The sequence below is a fragment of the Mastigoproctus giganteus genome, chromosome 7 (assembly GCF_048544385.1).
Source record: "Mastigoproctus giganteus isolate SK-2022 chromosome 7, ASM4854438v1, whole genome shotgun sequence".
Classification (NCBI taxonomy): domain Eukaryota; kingdom Metazoa; phylum Arthropoda; class Arachnida; order Uropygi; family Thelyphonidae; genus Mastigoproctus; species Mastigoproctus giganteus.
The window spans coordinates 88991902-89014388 of record NC_143581.1 but is presented as its reverse complement, the minus strand read 5'-3'; the positions used below and the strand labels follow the sequence as shown (position 1 = coordinate 89014388).

The following is a 22487-nucleotide window of genomic DNA, read 5'->3' as shown; positions in this document are numbered from 1 at the left end:
CCCTGGTCTTAAGATTATGGTGTTTTCAAAGGGTGGGTAATGTCCTGTGTCTAAGTGGTCAGCTACCAACTCAGAACTAATTTTTCGTCCAGTCTATTTTTTCTTTATTATTTGAGGCTACTTTTAAAACTGATTTTGTGTTTTTGTATTCTGATTTTGTGTTTTTGTATATATATATATATACAGTCGCAGTGTGTTGTGCAAGGAATTGCATAAACTATATTTGTTTGTTTGTTGTTTAAAATCTATTGTTTTATTATTTTTTGTTGAATTTTTATGGTATGCCCATAGTTTCTTGGAGCTGCTGAAGACTAAGTTTACCCCAGAATCATTGAAAAATTTTTTCAAATGTTGTTGGTAAGTTTCTACGTATGGGGAGGCTTATCCATTATTTTTTCATCACTTCTTGGTTTTGTTTTTCTTTACTGTTTCTTTTGGCAGTATTTAAGGCACTGTTTATGAGCCATTTCTGGGTAACTGCAGTTGGAGAATCTGTACTTATATGATTCAGTTTCCTATTTACAATCATCCTCTCTAGTTGAGTATTTAAATGCATTACTGAACTGGGCTATTAAGATTGATTTTTTGTGAGAAAGGGGTCTGTAGCTGTCAAAATGTAAATAATTTCTCTTTTTTTGTAGCATTTTTTGTTAATGTTAGATTTAAGAAGTTTATGTTGTTTTCTTCATTTTCTATTGTGAATTGTAGCCTTTCAGCTACATTATTTAACTTATGAAAGATTCTATTTATGGTATCCCGTTTGTCTAGATAGGTATACCTTCCATAGAATTTAAAAGATGGGGAGGAGTCCTTGGAAATTATGTGATTCTCTATTTACAGAGAGAGAGAGAGAGAGAGAGAGAGAGAGAGAGAGAGAGAGAGAGAGAGAGAGAGAGAGAGAAAGATTGATTGAGAGATTGAGATTGATACCCCAAGCACTTGTTGGTAAAAGACTCCTTTATTGGCAGATAACAGTATGTGTTATGTCAGCGATTTCTAATTTTGTTGTTTTTTAGTGTGGGGTCATTGCATAATAATTCCTGAGTAGCCTTCACTGCTTTTTGTGGATGAACATTTGTATATAGTGATTTTATATTGAAGGAATATAATTTGTCATCAGATTCTAATTTTATATTGTTGACTGATGAAAATAGGTGTTCTTTATGCGATATTTGGAATAATTGATTAAAGGTCGTAGTAAATCAACTACAAATTTTGCCAAGTTTGCTGTTGCCGTGTTTTTGAAACTTACTATGGGCCTTAATAATGTGTCGGGTTTGTGTAACTTAATGACACCAAACATATAGGGCTAACGTGTTGTATCGGCTAAGAGATCTGTGTGAAAATTACTTGTAATCTTTTCTTTGGAGCGTAATCTTTTTAATTCTTTTTCGATTTTTGATCTGATGGTGGGAATAGGATTTTTTCCTAGTTTCTGGTATGTATTTGTATCTTGTAGGAGGTTTGCCAGTTTGTTGTCATAATTGGATTTGTTTATTAATACTATTGAGTCGCCCTTATCAACCTTTTATTATTATTATTATTATTAGCTATATGGTGCAAGGAAGCCTGAGGCTTATGCTGCACCAGCCAAAAAAAAAAAAAAAATTCCCAAGTTATCCTGAGAGAGTAGAAAGAAATCACCAAGAAAGAAAAGAATGATGATATCCAGCTCAGGACCCCTGGGTGTGCCAAGCCCATACTCACCAGATGTGAGCCCCTGGGGATACGATACTGTAGAGTGTAGTTTTATGTATCATTATTCATCTGACCTTTTAGCTGTTGGGCCCACCGTTTTCCACACTATGCAACAGGGAGGCAGGTCAGGTATCTAGTAATTTTTTATAGTACTTTGGCAGGTCCTGCAACCTAGTTTCTTGAGATTTCAGTGGCTAGGACCTGAAAAAAAAAAAAACACTAGGATTGGTCGAAAGGAATACAGATATGTAAGTTACGTGATTTAAGATTAAAATTTTGGGTGCTGGGCTTGGTAAATTTGGGTTGGAAGCTAGTTGAGAAGATAAAGGAGGGAAGACTGAAGGCTGGAGAGAAGTATGGGCCAATAGAGAAGACAAGAGCAGTTAGATCTTACTACTCTGTGGCACAGAGAATCCAGCTGTGCAGGTACAAGTAGCTGTGTGTTAGAGAACTGTTATCCTCCACGTGCCGACTGAATTGCGAGTTGTAAAAAGCAGCCTATTGCCTGTAAAAGTTTGAGGCTAAACTCCATTATTCGGGTACAACTTGTTTCCATGCAGTGGGTGTGGTCGTAGAACAGAGTGATTGTACGGTCAAGTTCTGTGATTAGGCGATTACTAGAAGGTGTTTCCTTTCTAATTGTTTTGTGTCATTGATGGGTGGGGGGGGTGCTTATCTCCCCACTTGCCGCTGTTTATATCAAAACCATATAAAAAGAATAACATCAGATTTAAAACTGCAGCAAGTAGGGAGAAAACATCCTAGGCATATCAACCTATGAGGCCAGTGGGCGAGGAAAGCAGTGAGTGGCACCTGCCAATCACTGCTTTGTTCCTGTCCATTTGTCGAAATATGGACTAGTTATCAAGACCTGGATTTTTACCAAGTTCGACTTAAAAATGAAATAAACAAATTGGATGATTCATGATTCCTAGAATGTTGTCTCTTATCCTTTTCCCAAAGCCAAATATCAAAATTATCAAGATTTTATATCCAGGTTAATTAACGATAAGGGAAAGCGTTTAGGTGGAAGCGCTATAGCCTTTGCAAAATACTGTACTTCATGGGATTGGCCATGGGGTGTAATGGGATAATACTGTAAGCGGGATTATGACAGGATTTTATTGTAAAAGTTTATCCTCTTAACATAACATCCACTCATCCACCCTGTAAATTAACAAAAAAACGCTCAGATGAACAATCACTTCTGATAAGGATAAACAAAATAACTATAGGACACTTAATAACTTATCCCATTTTACAAAATCGTTTCTGAAATGCGTTTTTTTTTTGTTCCCCCTTCTTCTAAAAGTAATACCAATTCCCAATAAAATATTTTAAATTATATGTTTTGATTAAAAAAAAAAAACTTACGAAAATTTGGATTATTAGAGGTGCGGTATGCATTATATCGTGCATCAAGAGCTAAAACTTGTTGCCAAACGCCTGCCATTATTTACATCTTTTGCTTCCATACAATCATTACCACAGCGGTTTTTTCGATATTACCTTTACAACTCTTCAACGTCACTCAACGTCACTTGGATGGTGATGTTTTTATTCATGGCTAATTTTTTGATGCACTCAAAATCCTCCTTTGAAAGGTGAAGAGTAAGATTTAGTTTTTTATTTATTACATTATTTATTTGCTTAATTAGTTTTTCTATTGCTGTGACTATGTAATCTTGTTTGGACTTGTATCACATATTTGTTGTATGGGACCTTTTTTTAGAGTCACTCTGTAATTGAGGCCTTTTATGGAGGAGATTGTGTTCTTCTTTTGTTAAGTTATAGTTGGATAGATTGGTTATGAATTCATCGTTCGCAGAACCTGTTTGGTGCATTCTTCAGATGGTGATCTTTGCACTTTTAGAAGGAAGAACCATTTTTTTCTCATGTCTTGCTGTAAATATTTTAGTATGAAATTTTATTCTATCCTGTAGATCAGGGGGCCCCAAATGTTTAGAGAAGTGGGCTATGTATGAATTTTTGGAATTTTTGGCGGGTCAGAGAAAATTCCTAATTACTAAAGCTGCATTCTCTGCATGACTTTAATGTTATGTAGAGGAACAAATTTTATACCTACCTGTATTTACAGATTCAAAAATAAATCAATGGATATGTAATATAAAATTTTTAAAATATAAGATAGATTATCATACCTTTTTGTAGGAAATTTCTTCACCCCACGCTCACATCAAACCGATCCAGTTAATATAATATAATATAATATAAAAGATCTAAGTTTATAATGTGAAAATATCCTTATTAAAAGATTGTAAAATTATGCGGTTTTTTATAAAACTAATCTTGTCTTCAGTTCCCATTGTCTGCTTACTGCTACCGAGGAAGAGCAAAGCATAGCTGATGTACATCAATCTACCCCAAACTAAATCAAACAGCAGTGATAGACTAGAAACAGAAGACAATTGTCAAACTATTAAAAACTATATTAAAATATTTTTAACCAGACTTCTTTATACATGATGAGGTATTTCTGTTATGAACCGTGCTCACAAGAAGTAAAGGGATAATTTAAATAATATTCACTCTCTTATACTTTAAAATTAGTATAAGACAAGATTATTTTCGTTAACCAATGTGAATCGCACTATTCACACATGCGCGTAAAGGCCCATCAGTCCCGAAATAGTGTATGGTCTCCCCACATTTATAGAATCGCAGTTTAGTTTCATTTCAAGTGTTTCAGCTATTAATAGTTTTATATATTAATTACTTTAGACTTATTAAAAAGAAAAACATGGTTCTTCTGGATGGTGTGAAAGGAAAGTTCGGATGTACCTGTCCTTTTCACCCTCACAGATGCCTGGTGTTGTTGTAAACACATCGAAAGATAATTTTGGGTAGAACCAATGTAAAAGGAGTTGCATTCCCCATAAGCAATGTTATAGATTATATTGGTTTGCTCCATGTTAGAGACTGAGGTTGGTTTCCTTGCCCTCAATATTGTCTGGAGTTTACTTGTCAGTTGTGCAACTATTTTGAATTCTGTATTTTTGAAAATGTTAATAAACTGTTCATACCATAGTTGTACACAAGGAACTTTAATAAAATATTTATGTGTAGTGTTCTTACTAAGCAGAACCGATTCGGATTTTTGTTTCGCCTGTCGCTGAATGTTCCTAATTATACTTAGTGTATATCCCCTGTTTAAAAATCTTGTTGTAAGTTCCCTGAGTTCGTCATTGAGAGTTTCTTGTGTATAACTATATCTGTACGCATTATAAAATTAGTTAAAAATGATACTCCTTTTATACATAAAAGGGTGGTAGCTTGAATAATGCAAAAATTTCCCTGTGTTAGTAGGTTTACGGTATATTTTAAAGTGTATGTCATCATTGACCCTAGTTAACGTAAAGTTAAGAAAATTTATAGAGTTCTCACCTGGTTTTTCCTTTTCCAAAGTGAATTTAAGTCTTGTGTGTATATTATTAAAAGAACACATAAGATTATTTACATTGTCTTCATATGAAATAACAAGAATATCATCTAAGTACCTGCCATAAAATGTTAACCTGGGAATATACAGATTTAAGTGTAATTATAAAATAAAATCATAAAACTGTTAATAGCTGAAACACTTGAAATGAAATTAAACTGTAATTCTATAAATGTGCAGAGACCATACACTATTTTGGACTCATGGGCCTTTACGTGCATGTGCGAATAGTATGATTCACATTGGTTAATGAAATAATCTTGTCACGCTGCACTAATTTTAAATTATAACACATAAGGTTATTTACATTGTCTTCATGCGAAATAACAAGGATATCTATCATCTAAGTACCTACCATAAAATTTTAACCTGGGAGTATACGGATTTAAGTTAATTATAAAATAAAATCATAAAACTGTTAATAGCTAAAACACTTGAAATGAAACTAAACTGTAATTCTATAAATGTGCCGAGACCATACACTATTTCGGACTTAGGGCCTTTATGTGCATGTGTAAATAGTATACGATTCACATTGGTTAATGAAATAATCTTGTCACACTGCATTAATTTTAACATATAAGAGAGTGGACATTGTTTAAATTATCCCTTATTTCTTGTGAGCATGGTCCATAACCAAAATACCTCGTCATGTATAAAGAAGTCTAGTCAAAAATATTTTAATGTAGTTTTTAATAGTTTGACAATTGTCTTCTGTTTCTAGTCTATCATTGCTGTTGGGTTTAGTTTGGGGTAGATTGATGTACATCGACTAAGCTTTGCTCTTCCTTGGTAGCAGTAAGTAGACAATGGGAATTGAAGACAAGATTAGTTTTATAAAAAACTGCATAATTTTACAGTCTTTTAATAAGGATATTTTTGCATTATAAACTTAGATCTTTTATATTAAAATATATTAACCGGATCAGTTTGATGTGAGCGTCGGGTGAAGAAATTTCCTACAAAAAGGTATGATAATCTGTCTTATATTTTAACAATATTACTTAAAGTAGGAAGAATTGGGCTTCATCGCTCTTATGTTTTGAAATCTTAGTAATATAAAATATACCAGTTTGTTTATATCAAATTTTAATTATTACTTATTTATTGTACTAATCACAGAAATACAGTTAGTAAAACAATAAAATTAATTATTACTTATTTATTGTACTAATCACAAAAATACAACTAGTAATACAACAAAATTATAGTTAATGCAATGAATGTTGTTGTAGAGTGCAACTAAGTTTTGTAATATCGGGTTTTAAAGTACAGGTCGAACCTCACTAATCCTGCCACCGGTAATCCAGTTCCACTGCTAATTCAGACATAATTTCCGTGAACATAATTTCAAATTTCCCGGGTTGGCGCACTGACCTGCCGCTACTGTTTTGGTGGTGTTGGTTGCAGCATCAGCAGTTGGCGCGAATTCGTAAACACTGGCAAGCCATTCCCACTTGTTTTTCGGCATTTATTATTATAACCTGCTCACATTTAGCCCCAGCCATGGTTCCAATGCATAAAGGAAGTGGCTGTCATGGTGTAAAGCGCAAACACCATACATTGTCCATAACAGATAAAGTTGAACTTCTGAAAAAACTCGACAGCAGTGTGTCTGTGAGAAGTTTAACTCTGCTTAATTGTAAATTCCAGGAATTACTCTCAGTTCCTCTTATTTTAGTAATTTTCTCTTAGCCATTCCTTTTTATTTATTTATTTTTTTTTTTTTACAACACACTTGTACAAACTTGTGGAAAAACAGAACACAATATGATGGATAATACAGCATGAACTTGTTTTCACAAAATCTCTAACAATACTGACAAACTTATTGCGATGTTTGAGTTTATTTTATCATAATTAGTTTTATTGCAACGCTCGTCGCACGTTCAATAAACTAATCACAAACGACCTTCATATGTATGCCGTAATAGCGTCACACGTATGTGGCCGACACGACTTCTCAAGAAATAAAGTAACCAACATATGTGGCCACGTTGGCCATATATATGCGACATAAAAAAACTTTTTTTTTTTTTTTTTTTTTTTTATATATATATATATTTTTAAGAGAAAAAACTACAACACTGACATTACAATATTTATTTTAGAATTACTAATCAAATTATTTCCTAAATATTTTTTGGCCCCTGGGGAGTTTTTTTCTTAAACTAGCTTGGCAGTCAACGTGTTAAAGGTAGAAGGAGGTGATTAGCTGTTGGGTAAAATATATGTGCTAAAATAACCACCGGTGATCCGGCAAACTCACTAATCTGGCACCCCACAGGTCCCAATGCTGTTGGATTAGTAATGGTCGACCTGTACTAGTTCCAATTCTTAAAAAGTCATGTAAATGTGGGTCAGTTAAACGTGATTGTTTAAATTTTAGATAATCTAACTCAGGTAATGTTGAATAAAAATGAATTAGATTTTCATTTTTAAATATTGTATTCAGTGTATCATTAGATTGAAGATCTACCAACTCTAATTGTAAATTCTCATCAGCATCATTGATGGGTATGTCAAACCAATTTTGAAAAAGTTCAAACACCTTTGAATTATTTTTAAAATCAGAAAATCCCACCGCAAAATTTTCCTGCAACAAACTGTTTTGAACAAAATTTTCAGTGCAAAAATTACAACTAGGCATATTTTAAGATAAATTATCGCAACATGTAAAATGTGAAAAATTATTCCAAAGTAGTCGATTTTTAAATAACTCCAGTTTTGTTTCAAATGCTTTGACATTATAATACAATTCATTGGCAAGTTTGTCTCATCCTTATAGTTTCATATTAAGAACATTCTGGTGTTCACATATATCTGTTAAAAAAGCAGGGTTGCACAACCATTTGAGATCTGACAGTTCCGGAACAGATTTCAATTTTTCGTTCATAAATAGATCTATTTCGATCCCAAGTTCAAAAAATCGCTTCAACACATTACCACGACTAACCATCATACTTCAGTGTAGTACAGCAAATAACCGTATTCATCTTTAATTGTTTCAAGAAAATTTTTGAATTACCCATGATTCAGATCAGTCTTGGAAATAAAATTTACTGTTGATATTACAGTTGACATGACTGAATCTGCACCCAAAAATTTTCTGCACAAAGACTGCTGGTGATTTATACAATGAAATTGCATTGGTTTTTTAATGTTTTCACTCTCAAGATATTTATGAAGCTGAACCATGAACCCAATTTTAGTACCGACAATATTTTTATTGCTATCTGTCATAACTGCTGATAGCAAATCCCAATTCAATTTGAGTTCATCAATTGCTTCTGACACACTTAAAAAATATATTTTCGCCTGTTGTATCATCTTTCAAGCTTTTTAATGCAACTAGCTCCTTGGTTACTTCAAAACTTTGATTTACACCTCAGATATAAATTAGTAATTGAGCTGTATGGCTTGTATCTTCACTCTCATCAATTGCCATCAATCACAAACTTTTGCTATGGGTTGATTTTGAGCATCGGCTCCTAAATCTTCAATTCTTTTTGTTACAATTGATGAAGATAAATTTACAGATTCAAAATTCTTTACTTTCTCAGTACATACTTCTTCTGCAGTTGCCAAACAAATTCATTTTACAAATTCTCCATCTGTAAAGGCCCTTCCTTCTTGGGCAATGATTTGGAAGGCTCGAAAACCAGCTCTAACTGCAGATAAATTTTGATGAGTAAAAGTTTTAATCTTCTGTTGTTGACTTTGAAAAGTTAGATTTAGTTCTTGGGGTTCTTTCTGCTGCAAAGCTCCTTGAAATTTATCATAATTTGAGGCATGTTTTGTGGTGTATTGACATTTCACATTATATTCCTTGAACACCGACAAGGGAATTGCAATTCCCAAGTTCAAAAAATCGCTTCAACACATTACCACGACTAACCATCATACTTCAGTGTAGTACAGCAAATAACCGTATTCATCTTTAATTGTTTCAAGAAAATTTTTGAATTACCCATGATTCAGATTAGTCTTGGAAATAAAATTTACTGTTGATATTACAGTTGACATGACTGAATCTGCACCCAAAAATTTTCTGCACAAAGACTGCTGGTGATTTATACAATGAAATTGCATTGGTTTTTTAATGTTTTCACTCTCAAGATATTTATGAAGCTGAACCGTGAACCCAATTTTAGTACCGACAATATTTTTAGTGCTATCTGTCATAACTGCTGATAGCAAATCCCAATTCAATTTGAGTTCATCTATTGCTTCTGACACACTTAAAAAATATATTTTCGCCTGTTGTATCATCTTTCAAGCTTTTTAATGCAACTAGCTCCTTGGTTACTTCAAAACTTTAATTTACACCTCAGATATAAATTAGTAATTGAGCTGTATGGCATGTATCTTCACTCTCATCAATTGCCATCAATCACAAACTTTTGCTATGGGTTGATTTTGAGCATCAGCTCCTAAATCTTCAATTCTTCTTGTTACAATTGATGAAGATAAATTTACAGATTCAAAATTCTTTACTTTCTCAGGACATACTTCTTCTGCAGTTGCCAAACAAATTCATTTTACAAATTCTCCATCTGTAAAGGCCCTTCCTTCTTGGGCAATGATTTGGAAGGCTCGAAAACCAGCTCTAACTGCAGATAAATTTTGATGAGTAAAAGTTTTAATCTTCTGTTGTTGACTTTGAAAAGTTAGATTTAGTTCTTGGGGTTCTTTCTGCTGCAAAGCTCCTTGAAATTTATCATAATTTGAGGCATGTTTTGTGGTGTATTGACATTTCACATTATATTCCTTGAACACCGACAAGGGAATTGCAATTCCCAAGTTCAAAAAATCGCTTCAACACATTACCACGACTAACCATCATACTTCAGTGTAGTACAGCAAATAACCGTATTCATCTTTAATTGTTTCAAGAAAATTTTTGAATTACCCATGATTCAGATTAGTCTTGGAAATAAAATTTACTGTTGATATTACAGTTGACATGACTGAATCTGCACCCAAAAATTTTCTGCACAAAGACTGCTGGTGATTTATACAATGAAATTGCTTTGGTTTTTTAATGTTTTCACTCTCAAGATATTTATGAAGCTGAACCGTGAACCCAATTTTAGTACCGACAATATTTTTAGTGCTATCTGTCATAACTGCTGATAGCAAATCCCAATTCAATTTGAGTTCATCTATTGCTTCTGACACACTTAAAAAATATATTTTCGCCTGTTGTATCATCTTTCAAGCTTTTTAATGCAACTAGCTCCTTGGTTACTTCAAAACTTTAATTTACACCTCAGATATAAATTAGTAATTGAGCTGTATGGCATGTATCTTCACTCTCATCAATTGCCATCAATCACAAACTTTTGCTATGGGTTGATTTTGAGCATCGGCTCCTAAATCTTCAATTCTTCTTGTTACAATTGATGAAGATAAATTTACAGATTCAAAATTCTTTACTTTCTCAGGACATACTTCTTCTGCAGTTGCCAAACAAATTCATTTTACAAATTCTCCATCTGTAAAGGCCCTTCCTTCTTGGGCAATGATTTGGAAGGCTCGAAAACCAGCTCTAACTGCAGATAAATTTTGATGAGTAAAAGTTTTAATCTTCTGTTGTTGACTTTGAAAAGTTAGATTTAGTTCTTGGGGTTCTTTCTGCTGCAAAGCTCCTTGAAATTTATCATAATTTGAGGCATGTTTTGTGGTGTATTGACATTTCACATTATATTCCTTGAACACCGACAAGGCTTCATTGCAAATTAGCCAAATGCAAGTATGCAGTGCAAAAAAGTAATTAATTGGCCACCGCTCATTAAAAACATGACATTCAGCATCAACTTTTCTTTTTTTCAACATCGACTTAGACATGATTTTTATGGGGTCTCTGGAATAAAAAAAATACTTATGAATATTGAAGTAAGCAAGCACTGACGTGTCTTAAAATTTTATGAAAAATTTTAACATAAAGGTTATTATTATATTCATATCACTCTTATATCATGTGAAATTAATAATATAGTTTATTAGGCTGTTTGCCTAATAAACGACCCTATTATAATATAAAACTTATAGTTTTATATTATAATATAAAACTATATTATTAATTATAATATAGTTTAATAAGGTGACATTTTGGGTATCATACCGATACCCATCATCAGATCATGGGGAGAACAGAAAGGGTTACAAATTTGAATATTTTAGGATATTACAGTTACAGTTATCAATAATACAATTGAAATTACCATTATTACAATTTTCAAATTACGATTCTAATGTATTAAGTTTTGAATTGCTGTTACAATAGAAAACAAAAAATCTAAGGTAATACAAAGAGATTAAATTCGTACCTGCCGACAGCCTCCTCTTGCCAATGCTACCAGAAACTTTATGTGCATACAGGCTGCCAGCAGTTAATTTATAGCAGAGGGATTAACTCCATTAACCAATAGGATAGGGTCATATTTTTATCCTGGATCCAGGGTCTTGTATAGTAGTAGCCAGTGGTGACTTCTACTCTCATACTCTGAACATCAGCGTTCGTGTGCAGGCTGTTTCAGGATCTTACCGATACCAATCATCAGACCAGTGTGCCAGGTTTTACCTTGGATCCGGGATTCTTGTGTAATGGAAGCCTAGGGTGACCTTTGCTCCCATACTCTGGTCATCGGGATTGGTGTGCAGGCTGGCAAGAGATAATAGAAATCCCTAATTACTATAGTACAATAGGCATTAATTGCTAATGCCTATTGATATTTAATGACAGGGTCAAGATTAACCGATTATTTTAATGATGTTTCAAAGAATAGCCTTGAGCGGAAATAACAGAATTTATATCTAACAAGACTAAGCTGACAACACCAAGGCGTCAACACTATTAATCAACATATGAATGTTAAAATAATCTGTAAAATGTGTTTTTCATAAGTTTTATTGTAATCTAATATGAACATTAATTTTTATGATCTAATTGAAATATCCATGTGCCGGATAAAATTCTTTTGCAGGCTGGATCCGGCCAGTGGGCTGTAGTTTGGGGACCCCTGCTGTAGATGGTGGGAGAAGGCATTCTATAAGTCCTCCTTCACAAGTGATTTTAGTCAATTTTTGACTCTGTGAATATAGTGAAATGTTCACGTAATGGGGGTTGTATGCTTTTGAAATAGAACAATGGATTATTCACTGATGCATTTGTCCGACACATTTTAGCGGCTATGACATTGTATAAAAAACATTATGGGAATATCGACATCACATTGACATTGTATAAAAAACATTATGGGAATCTTTATGCGAAACTTTACTAGACATGTTGGACAGACAACTTGTGTGAACGAGACCCGCTAATATTCACTAATGTTCTGATTACATCTTACATGTATGCAGTTATTCGTGGAAAAAAAAATCTCTGGTAAGAGATTTCCTGACTTAAAATATAATATTTCACAATTTTAATATTTCTTAAAATTCTGTACGTTATATTTATTATCCAATTTTTATTTGGTCTAAATTAGCATTAGCATTAGTAGAGGCATTTGATGCAAGAAAGCAAGCTTATGCAGCATCAGCCAAAAAAAAAAAAAAAAAAAAACCCACTTCCACTTCACCCCTCTGTTCGTTCAAAATACCTGTCCAGCTGAGCCTTAAACTTATTTAGGCTATCAACATCCACCACAAGGGATGGAAGTCTGTTCCACCAACCAACCACCCGCTGGCTAAAGGCAAATTTCCGCACATCTATCCTACATCTGTCCTTCCTCAATTTGAATTTATGCCCTCTCAGGTGATTTTTCTGAGCTAGAGGAAGAATCCCATCAGCATTGAGCATGCTTAAACCATTCAAGGCTTTATACACCTCTATCAGATCACCTCGCTGGTGCCTAGTCTCCAGACACTGTAATTTGCAAAACTTAAGCCTTTCTTCGTAAGAGCACCCCTTTGTTCCATTCACTAATCTTGTTGCCCTTCTCTGTACTCGTTCCAGCAGCTCTACATCCTTCTTGAAATGAGGCCTCCAGACCTGTATACAGTACTCTAGGTGTGGCCTGACCATTGCCTTATACAATGGAATAATCACCTCCTTATCCCTGCTGGAAAAATTCCTGTATATCATTGACAATACTCCATGAGCTACTCTTGCTGCCCGTCTGCACTGCTCAGAGAACTTCATATCTGCCTGCACAACCACCCCCAAGTCCCTTTCATTCTCTACCACTGTCAGTGTAGTACCACAGAGTTGATACGTTGCTCTGGGGTTGCTGTTTCCCATGTGTAGTACTTTACATTTGTCAATGTTAAACTTCATTTGCCACCTCTCAGCCCATCTGCTCAACCTTTCCTGATCCTGTTGCAGCAGCATAGTGTCAGTAGTGTCCTTGACAACCCTGCCAACCTTTGTATCGTCTGCAAACTTGGATATTAAGCTTGATATACCATCATCAATATCATTTATAAATACAGAAAACAATAATGGACCCAACACTGAGCCCTGAGGGACTCCACTAATAACATTAGTCCACGATGAGCAGTGTCCATTGATTACCACTCTCTGTCAAATTCAAAATGAAGACAGATTCTCTACAAGAGAATATCACAATAAGTAGCATTTGTCTGATTTTATGAATATTAGAGGGTCTTGATCACCCAAATTGTCTGTCCAACATATATTTATTTCCATGTGATTATCATCTCGTTGGATCACTAAAAGTTCATCTTGGTGGCTGCAAGTTCTGAAGTGATGAAAGCATCAAGGCCAAGGCTGTGTGACAACATACTAAATCAAAAAAAAATTCTATACAATTTGGATTGAAGTACTCTCACATCGATTGAACAAATGTCTCCACATACAGGACAATACAAAGTGAATCTCACTGAAAAATTGCTCCATTTGCTGTAAGTTTTTAAAAACAAAAATGAATATATAAATTTTAAATGGCTCTGACATATTTTAAGTTTCATTTTATTAGTAAGAAAATTAATTAAAAACCACTTGTATACCACTTGTTTTAAATATTATTTGTTAAATACTTGTATATTTTAGCATATGCTTTACATAGCAATGCAGAAAGACAGTGCTTGAAGATTGAGCAGTTGCATAAAACACACAAATTAGCTGAAGAACTACATAATTTGGAAGAGAGGAAAAGAGTCCAGGTGAGATGCAGTGATATAAATTAGATAATATAGCTTGTTTTGTATTTCTAATTTTATTCATTCCTGTAATAAGCTATAATATGACTCTTGGTTCCGGGGTGCTTTCATCTGTCCTTGCATTCTGTGTAAGTCCATTGCTATTGTGAGAGTATAATTAAATGCCATTATGCATTAAGTGACTGTCTCACTGTTGCATAATGATGAGACAGTCACTTCAGAATGTCATATGTAATACTGCCGAGTGTGATCTTTATAAGATGGAATATGTTAGGAACACAGGGAGATGATTACACAAATCACAGGATGGCTACAGGATTAGGAGGCAAAGGGTTGTGATTAAGGTGATCTGACTATTGTTATTACTAGTAGTTCAGAGCCATATTAGTCATAGAGGAATTTTTGATGCAACAATTTGGGAATGTCTGATTCATTTAACAATTTTAGTTGTGTGATATGGTGTGGATCCACCTTGTTGGGGGGGGGAGGAGAAAGATGACTTGTGCATTGCCATAATTTTTCCTTTTTAAGCACAGGATAATGTTTTGGCATTGGCAGATTTGTCTGGTGCTGGGCTGATTTATAGCCTATCTTATGACATTAAGAGGAGGGATCTTGAATCCCTTCAACTGTTACATTTTCTGCAATATTGGAATGTTAGTGATTTTTCATTTAGTTTTTGATGTTTAATATTCAGTATCTTTTCATGTTTTGTTAATAGTTGAAAAGTTATTGTTGCAAGCCAGCAGCTGTTTTGGTAAATTTATTTTCATACTACATGCAACCAACATGTTGCGTGTAGTAGGAAAATAAATGAATGGTGCTCACTATAGATACCACACATTTAGGCAACAAAAATGTTTAATAAATTTTAAAGTAACTTCTATAAACTTTTGAAAAGTATAAAGCAGGTATTTATTATAATGTCAAATTAAGTTTAATATCACCCACTAGCACACCACTTTTGTTGGGAGCAGAAAAACAAAAATGATTTAAAAGTGGTCCTAATTAAAAAGCTGATTCTTAACAAATTGAATCAATTAGATAAATTGTAGAATTCTTACTATACCGATTTTAATTGACTCAAAGTTAATAGCATAGCTTAATTTTTGCGGTACTCACCTTTTTTATAATTTGCAATTGATGTTGAGATAAGAAAATTCTGGTTCCGAGTTTAGTATCTGGCTTATATATGGTGAGGTTGAGGAAATTAATCTGTCCGTTTACTTCTATTTCAAGAGTATATTTAATCTAATCTATTGAGTATATTTTAATCTATTGTCCACAATAGATTAAAATATACTCTTGAAACAAAAGCAAACAGACAGATTAATTTCCTCAACCTCATCATATATAAGACAGATACTAAACTCGGAACCAGAATTTTCAGAAAAAAATACCCACACTGGGAAATACTTACACTTTGAGTCACATCATCCACTTAGTACAAAAAAAGCTGTCCTCTATAACCAAATTTATAACGCCATCAAATACAGTTCTACACAAGAAGATCTTTCTAATGAACTTCAATGTCTAACAGAAAAATTCGTATCCAGAAAATATCCTATTCAATTAATTCAACAAATTATCTCCACTGCCCAAAATAATATCAACAAACCACCCAAACACACTACCAGCAGTAATATACGTATTGTCCTTCCTTACCACGGTAATTTTTCTGGTCAGTTTCGTCGAATATTTGCTGGCACCAACATCACCCTTACATTCTCAACATATAATAAACTAGGATCAATGTTTAATTCATATACAGATACACAAAAATACCATATTAGTGACATGAACAACATTATTTACTTAATTAAATGTCAACAAAACTGCAATGCATGCTACATTGGTAGTACCACCTCTAAATATGGCTCTGCAAAAACATCAAATACACGAGCGTATTACCATTACAGTAGCTTTAGGACAGGACAATCAAACACAGAACTTGCGTTACATGTACAATCCCACAACCATGCCCCTTCAGTAGATTCAGCCATTCCTATCATCAAATTGAAATCTAGTTTTAAAATTTTTCAGTATGAAGCCCTAGTCATAGAATGGTTTTGCCGTCATTCTAATCTTAACATACCAAATGCTAAATTACCTTACAACCTTTGCCCGGCTTGGAATCTCACTCACCTGAGATTCCCACATGCACCAAAGAGCATCACGGGAACTTAGAGTTTCTTTAAATACACACGTTTACTCTCCTTTCACTATTGCCAACTGAAGACGTGAACAACGAAAGCCAGTTCATTATGGCTATTGGCCTTCTTGATTTATAATCCCATAACTTCAGTCATTTCAACTTAATTTATGACAACCAAGGACAAAAATGTGCACTTCTACTTCCTTGAGCATATTTTAATTCTGTTTTCAAATTTTAACTTATCCATATTCACCCCAATTTAAAATTCAACTATTATCCATCTTATCTCAACATCAATTGCACATTATAAAAAAGGTGAGTACCTCAAAAATTAAGCTATGCTATTAACTTTGAGTCAAATTGAATCACTAATATTCAGTTTAAACATTATTTATTATCATCTGCTATATAGAGCTAATATAAATTAGTCTTGTGGTATTCTGAAAGAAACAAAGCAAAGTTTGTAAAGGCAAAATCTTTTTAATAAGTTAGTTGTTTAAAAGAGGTACTTGTTAGTTGGATATCAGAAATAATTTTTACGTTGTTTATTTTGGCTTCAGTAATGTATTTGACTCTCTTCCATACAAGAAGTTACTTTTTAAAATGGAAGAAGTCAGGAACATGGGTTGTTGTTTTGGTGTTTATTGGCACATTGACAATGGAGATCATATTGCGCCAGTTCATTTGTTGTAGTATGTTCTCTGTATATAAATCTTGTTCAAATGTAAGAAGGTTAAATATTTCTGTGGTATTATGTTATTATTTACAGCAGATGGTATATGTTGATTGTTTATATGAATCTAAAAATATCTGATACGTATTCCTTATCACCTAAAAGATCTTTAAGGGTGATATTTTGGTTTCCTTTATATAATGATGAAAAAATTCGTTGTCAATCATTTTCATATGTTGGGCATTTTATAAGTATATGTTTAACTATTTGGATAGTATTGCATACTTGGCATCTTGGGGGTTCTCCTGCATGTAATAGATAACCATTTGTGAAATGCGTATGTCCTATCCCCAATCTGGTCAGAACAACTTCTTCTCTCTTTAATTTCCTTATGCTCGTTTTCCAGTGCTCAACTTTTGGTTTTATTTCATATAATTTATTCGATGTTTGTTTTTGCCAGAGTTCTTGCCATTGGGTTAGACAGCGATTTTTAATGATTGGCTTGTAGTTCTTATGTGGAACTGCAAAATATTGTTCTTGAAGGTTAGTGGTTGATTTTGCAATTCTGTCCGCTTCTTCATTTTCTTTTATCCCTTTGTGTCCTGGTATCCAGCAGAAAAGTATCCCTTGTTTTTTATTTGTGAAGTCTGTTAGTATCTGTTTAATTTGCCAGAGTACTGGATGGGTTATATTGCTTATGTTTTGTATGACATGGATTAAACTTAATCAATCACAGTACATTACTGTTCTCAAGTGGTAGGTGGTTCTGAAATGCTCCAGGGAGGAACATGGGTAAAATCATTAGATGACTCACAGGATAGGAAGTAGAGGGTTGTGATTAATGGTGGCTTTCAGATTATTCTAGTATTATCAGTGGGGCTCCTGAGGCATCATTGCTGGAACTGCTGTTGTTTTGATTTTCTTCTAATGTTGCTCAGAATAATCACCTGAGAGGGCATAAATTCAAATTGAGGAAGACAGATGTAGGATAGATGTGTGGAAATTTGCCTTTAGCCAGAAGGTTGTTGGTTGATGGAACAGACTTCCATCCCTTGTTGTGGAAGTTGATAGCCTAAATAAATTTAAGGCTCAGCTGGACAGGTATTTTGAACGAATGGAGGGGTGAAATGGAAGGGTTTTAGCATTAGCATTAGTAAAGGCATATGATGCAAGAAAGCAAGCTTATGCAGCATCAGCCAAAAAAAAAAAAATAAATAAAACTATAATTTAATATGAGAAGTTAGCATTAGCATTAGTAGAGGCATATGATGCAAGAAAGAAAGCTTATGCAGCATCAGCCAAAAAGAAAAAAAAAAAAAACCCTTCCACTTCACCCCTCCGTTCGTTCAAAATACCTGTCCAGCTGAGCCTTAAATTTATTTAGGCTATCAACTTCCACAACTAGGGATGGAAGTCTGTTCCACCAACCAGCTACCTGCTGGCTAAAGGCAAATTTCTTCTTTTTCTTTTTTTTCCCCTCAACCACCGCTTTATCCATAGCAGCAATTTGCCTCCAAGGCCACACTGCTCCAATTTGTGCAGCAGCCTTCCATGTGCAACAGTATCAAAAGCCTTTCTAAGATCCAAGTATATAATATCAAAGTTATTCCCTACATCCAGCTCTTTTGTGACTGCATCATAGAATCCATTCAAATTGATCGGGCAAGACTTCCCCTTAAACAAAACCATGCTGTGTCCGAGCTATAACTGAAGTCTTGTCTAGATGATCCTACAGTGCTCCTTTAACCAGTGCCTCCATTAATTTTCCTGGAACAGAAGTTAAACTCACAGGTCTATAATTACTTGTGTCAGCCTTTGATCCTCCTTTGGCTAAGGAGGATAATTATGGCTAAGGGTTTGCTTACTTCCTTTGCTGCCTCCTTTAATATAACTGGATAGATCCCATCCACCCCAGGTGCCTTTCTTGTGTTTATCTTCAACAATTTCTCCTCCACTTTACTCTCAGTTATTACAAGATTATCTAACTTACTGCCAGAGTTGAATACACCTCTAGCATTCCCCTCACTGAATAATTCCTCATGTGTGAATGTCGATGCAAAATATTCATTTAGTTTGTTACCACCTGAGCAGGATCATCAACAATTGAACCATCGATATCAAGTGGACCAATCTGATTCATCTCCTTCTTTCTAGAGTTTACATAAGTAAAGAACTCTTTGCTGTTTTCTTTGCATCCTTTGCCAAAGATTTCTGATAATCTACCTTTGCCTGCCTAACCTCCTTTGTGACTTGGTTAGAGACCAAGTCACAAAGGAGGTTAGGCAGGAGCTTATATCTATCATAGGCTTCTTTGTCACATGTTAATTTATATATATCCCATGCATTTTTCTTCTCTGCCATGTGTCTCATTAGTTCATCTGACATCCATTTAGGCCTAAACCTTGAACAATATTTCTTAGCTGGTATGTAACGCCTAGTAGCTTCCAAGACAAGTTCCCTGAATGCTTCCCATTTTGAATTTGCTGTTGGTAACATCATCAGTTGGTCCCACTGTATAGAATTTAAATACTGTCTCAGTCCATCATGGTCGCCTTTACGAAAGCAATAACCCTTCCCTTTACCCCTGATTGTGGTTACCTCTTTGATTAAATCCCACTTCAGCACACTGTGATCACTGCCACCGAGTGGTTCCTTTATCTGCAGATTCTTAATGCATGAAGAATCACTACTGATAATCAGATCAAGTATATTACTCCCTCTAGTTGCCTCCCGAACATGCTGACGTAGAAAACAATCATCCAATAAATCCACAAAAGCCTTGCTAGTATATGAGTGACCAACCCACAAATTCCAGTCAATATCTGGGAAATTAAAATCCCCCATTATAAGTAAATCCCCCAGTAAATAGAGTGGGCCAGTAAATCTCCCACTCTCTGATTTACTGGCCCACTCTATTTCCCTGTACATTTTCTTATTATACTCATCATAGTCATTAGGCCTATAGCACATTCCTACTCTGAATTTTGATCTCCCAATGCTTATGTCACACCAAACTGACTCAACACTGCACTGTCCAGCGATGTCGACTGGCTTCACTTTCGTTTTATGTGTTTCTTAACTAATAGCATAACCCCTCCTCCCTTCCTATCCTGTCTATCCTTTCTGTAGACGTTGTACTCCCTAAATTCCAGTTCTGCATTCCTTATATCTGTGTGACACCACGTCTCTGATATCAAAACAATATCTGTGTGACACCACGTCTCTGATATCAAAACAATATCTGCGTGACTCCACATCTCTGATATCAAAACAATATCTGCGTGACTCCCCGTCTCTGATATCCCAACAATATCTGCCTTTGATGCTTTGAGCAATATCTCAAATTCATCAAATTTATTTACCAAACTCCTAGCATTGGTGTACACGCAAGTATACATGCACCTGTTCCTATTCTTAGCTACCCTAACACAACCCATTTGTTTACTTGTACCGCAGTGACTCCCAGCAGTCTCTGAAACATCCTGCCTCTTATTTTCCAGGCTTCTGCTCATTTCAATAGAAGCAGTGGAAGAATCACTTTTACCTCTGCCAGTGCCTACTGTTACTCTATTAGTCCTTGTATCCCCCAATCTAGCAGTTTTCCGACCCACCTAACTGCCTCGATAGCATCAGCAAACATTCTTGCACCCTTTCTATTTAAGTGTATCCCATCCCTGTAGAAGCAGTCTCTCCTGTTAACAAGTACAGACCAGGCTGAAAAAAATTCTACCCCTTGAGCCTTGCACAATCTTTCCAGGGCCGAATGATCGACAAGGCTCTCATCATATACTCCCTCGTATTGTGTCTGGACAGAATTGCAGACACCTTCAAATTCAACCCTAATTCACAGCTGTTTTTCAACAGTGATCTGTACTTGTTAAGTAATTCCGCTGATCTCCTACTCTTAATATCATTAGTGCCAACGTGTACAACTATATCACGTTTTGTGCCCTTTAAAGATGATATCCACTCTACAACGTCATCAACCTTTGCCCCTGGGGACAAACCAGGGCAGATCAGGGAACAGGACCAGGGCAGACATACCCTGGTCCTGTTCCATCTATTCTTTTTACAAAGTATGTTTCCCGTTTCCCTGACAAATTCTGCCTTGGGGGTTGCCACTGTGTTGCATGATGGCCAAGTGCAAGCTCTGGTGTTGGTGTGTGCAACTGAGAGCTTGATTGGCCCCTCACTTTTAATCCTTTGAGGACATCCACCCTGTCCTTCAAGCTCTCATATAGGCCCATTACAACGTGTCGCCTGATTTCCTTGCATTGCACACATACAAAGACATTCCCCATGGCAGTATCATGTCCCGTACCTGACTGCTCCACAAACATCAAGCAAATAGTGTATTTTAAAAGGCTGTGATTCAGAGGGCAACTGCCCTGCTCAGTCTTCCCTGAGCCACAGCACTCCCATTAGTTTGAGCCTTTTGCTCTGCTGCTCTGGTCTGAGTCATGATTTCGATTTAATTTCAATAAAATTTCAATTTCAGTTCAAAATTAAAACCCTAAACTTGTATCCCAACACAGTTATAATGCTTTATTTATGTTTCAGTATTGAGTGTTATCTACGAAATCCCTTTATATAAATTCCGTATCAAGTTAAGTATTAATTATTTATTTTTGCTAATTATTTATGTTACGTAATCTAAGTCGTTAAATGTATATACAGTGGATTCCGGTTATTTGGGCCACCGGTTAATCGGGACAGCCGTTTATTTGGGGCAAATCTTAAAAAACAAAAACCAATCGAGAAAATAGCCAGGGTTTACTTCGCTTAATTGGGACAAAATGCCGTTTAATCGGGGCAGGAGACCTCAGCACTGGAGATTACCCTACGATTGTCTCCGACTGTACCACGTAGTTCGGTCGGATTTCTGGAGGTCACAACCATAAAACAATAAAAACAATTAGCAGTCACCTGTTTATTGGGCTTTTCTGTTAGTGCAGTCTATCATAAACGGGCAGTAAACTCGATCTTATTGAATTTGCGATAATACCGGCAGCTGGAATTCTGTGGGTTATTATGGTGAAATGTGTTTACACTTCCATGGAATCTTCAATCATATAAAAAAAAATAATTTTCAGAATCTTCTCTTCATTCCTATTTTTAAAGCTTCCTAATTTGTTACTCCGTTCTACTTGCGCGTGTTGTTACTTGCAATTTGTGTGTGCCCTCTTCTTTGTTATTGATTGCTTATCTTTTTACTGTTTTAAATTTCAGCCCTCACCAACAAATGTCAGTGAACAGAAATGTCAACTAGTTTAGTTAGTATGTACATATTACAGTACGTATTAATTATTCCGATTATCACGTATATTCTTCCGATTTTCACGTATCATTTAATTTTTTAATTGGTAAGG

General features: G+C 34.9%; 1 protein-coding gene across 1 annotated transcript in view; it reads left to right on the top strand.

Annotated features, from left to right (window-relative positions):
* LOC150083056 (leucine-rich repeat-containing protein 45-like) overlaps positions 1–22487 on the top strand; it is a 290375-nt gene that overhangs the window by 160436 nt on the left and 107452 nt on the right. Inside the window, exon 9 of the mRNA XM_090378378.1 lies at positions 14181–14293. Coding sequence (XP_090234504.1) covers positions 14181–14293 — 113 coding nt within the window. The remainder of the gene's footprint in view (positions 1–14180; positions 14294–22487) is intronic.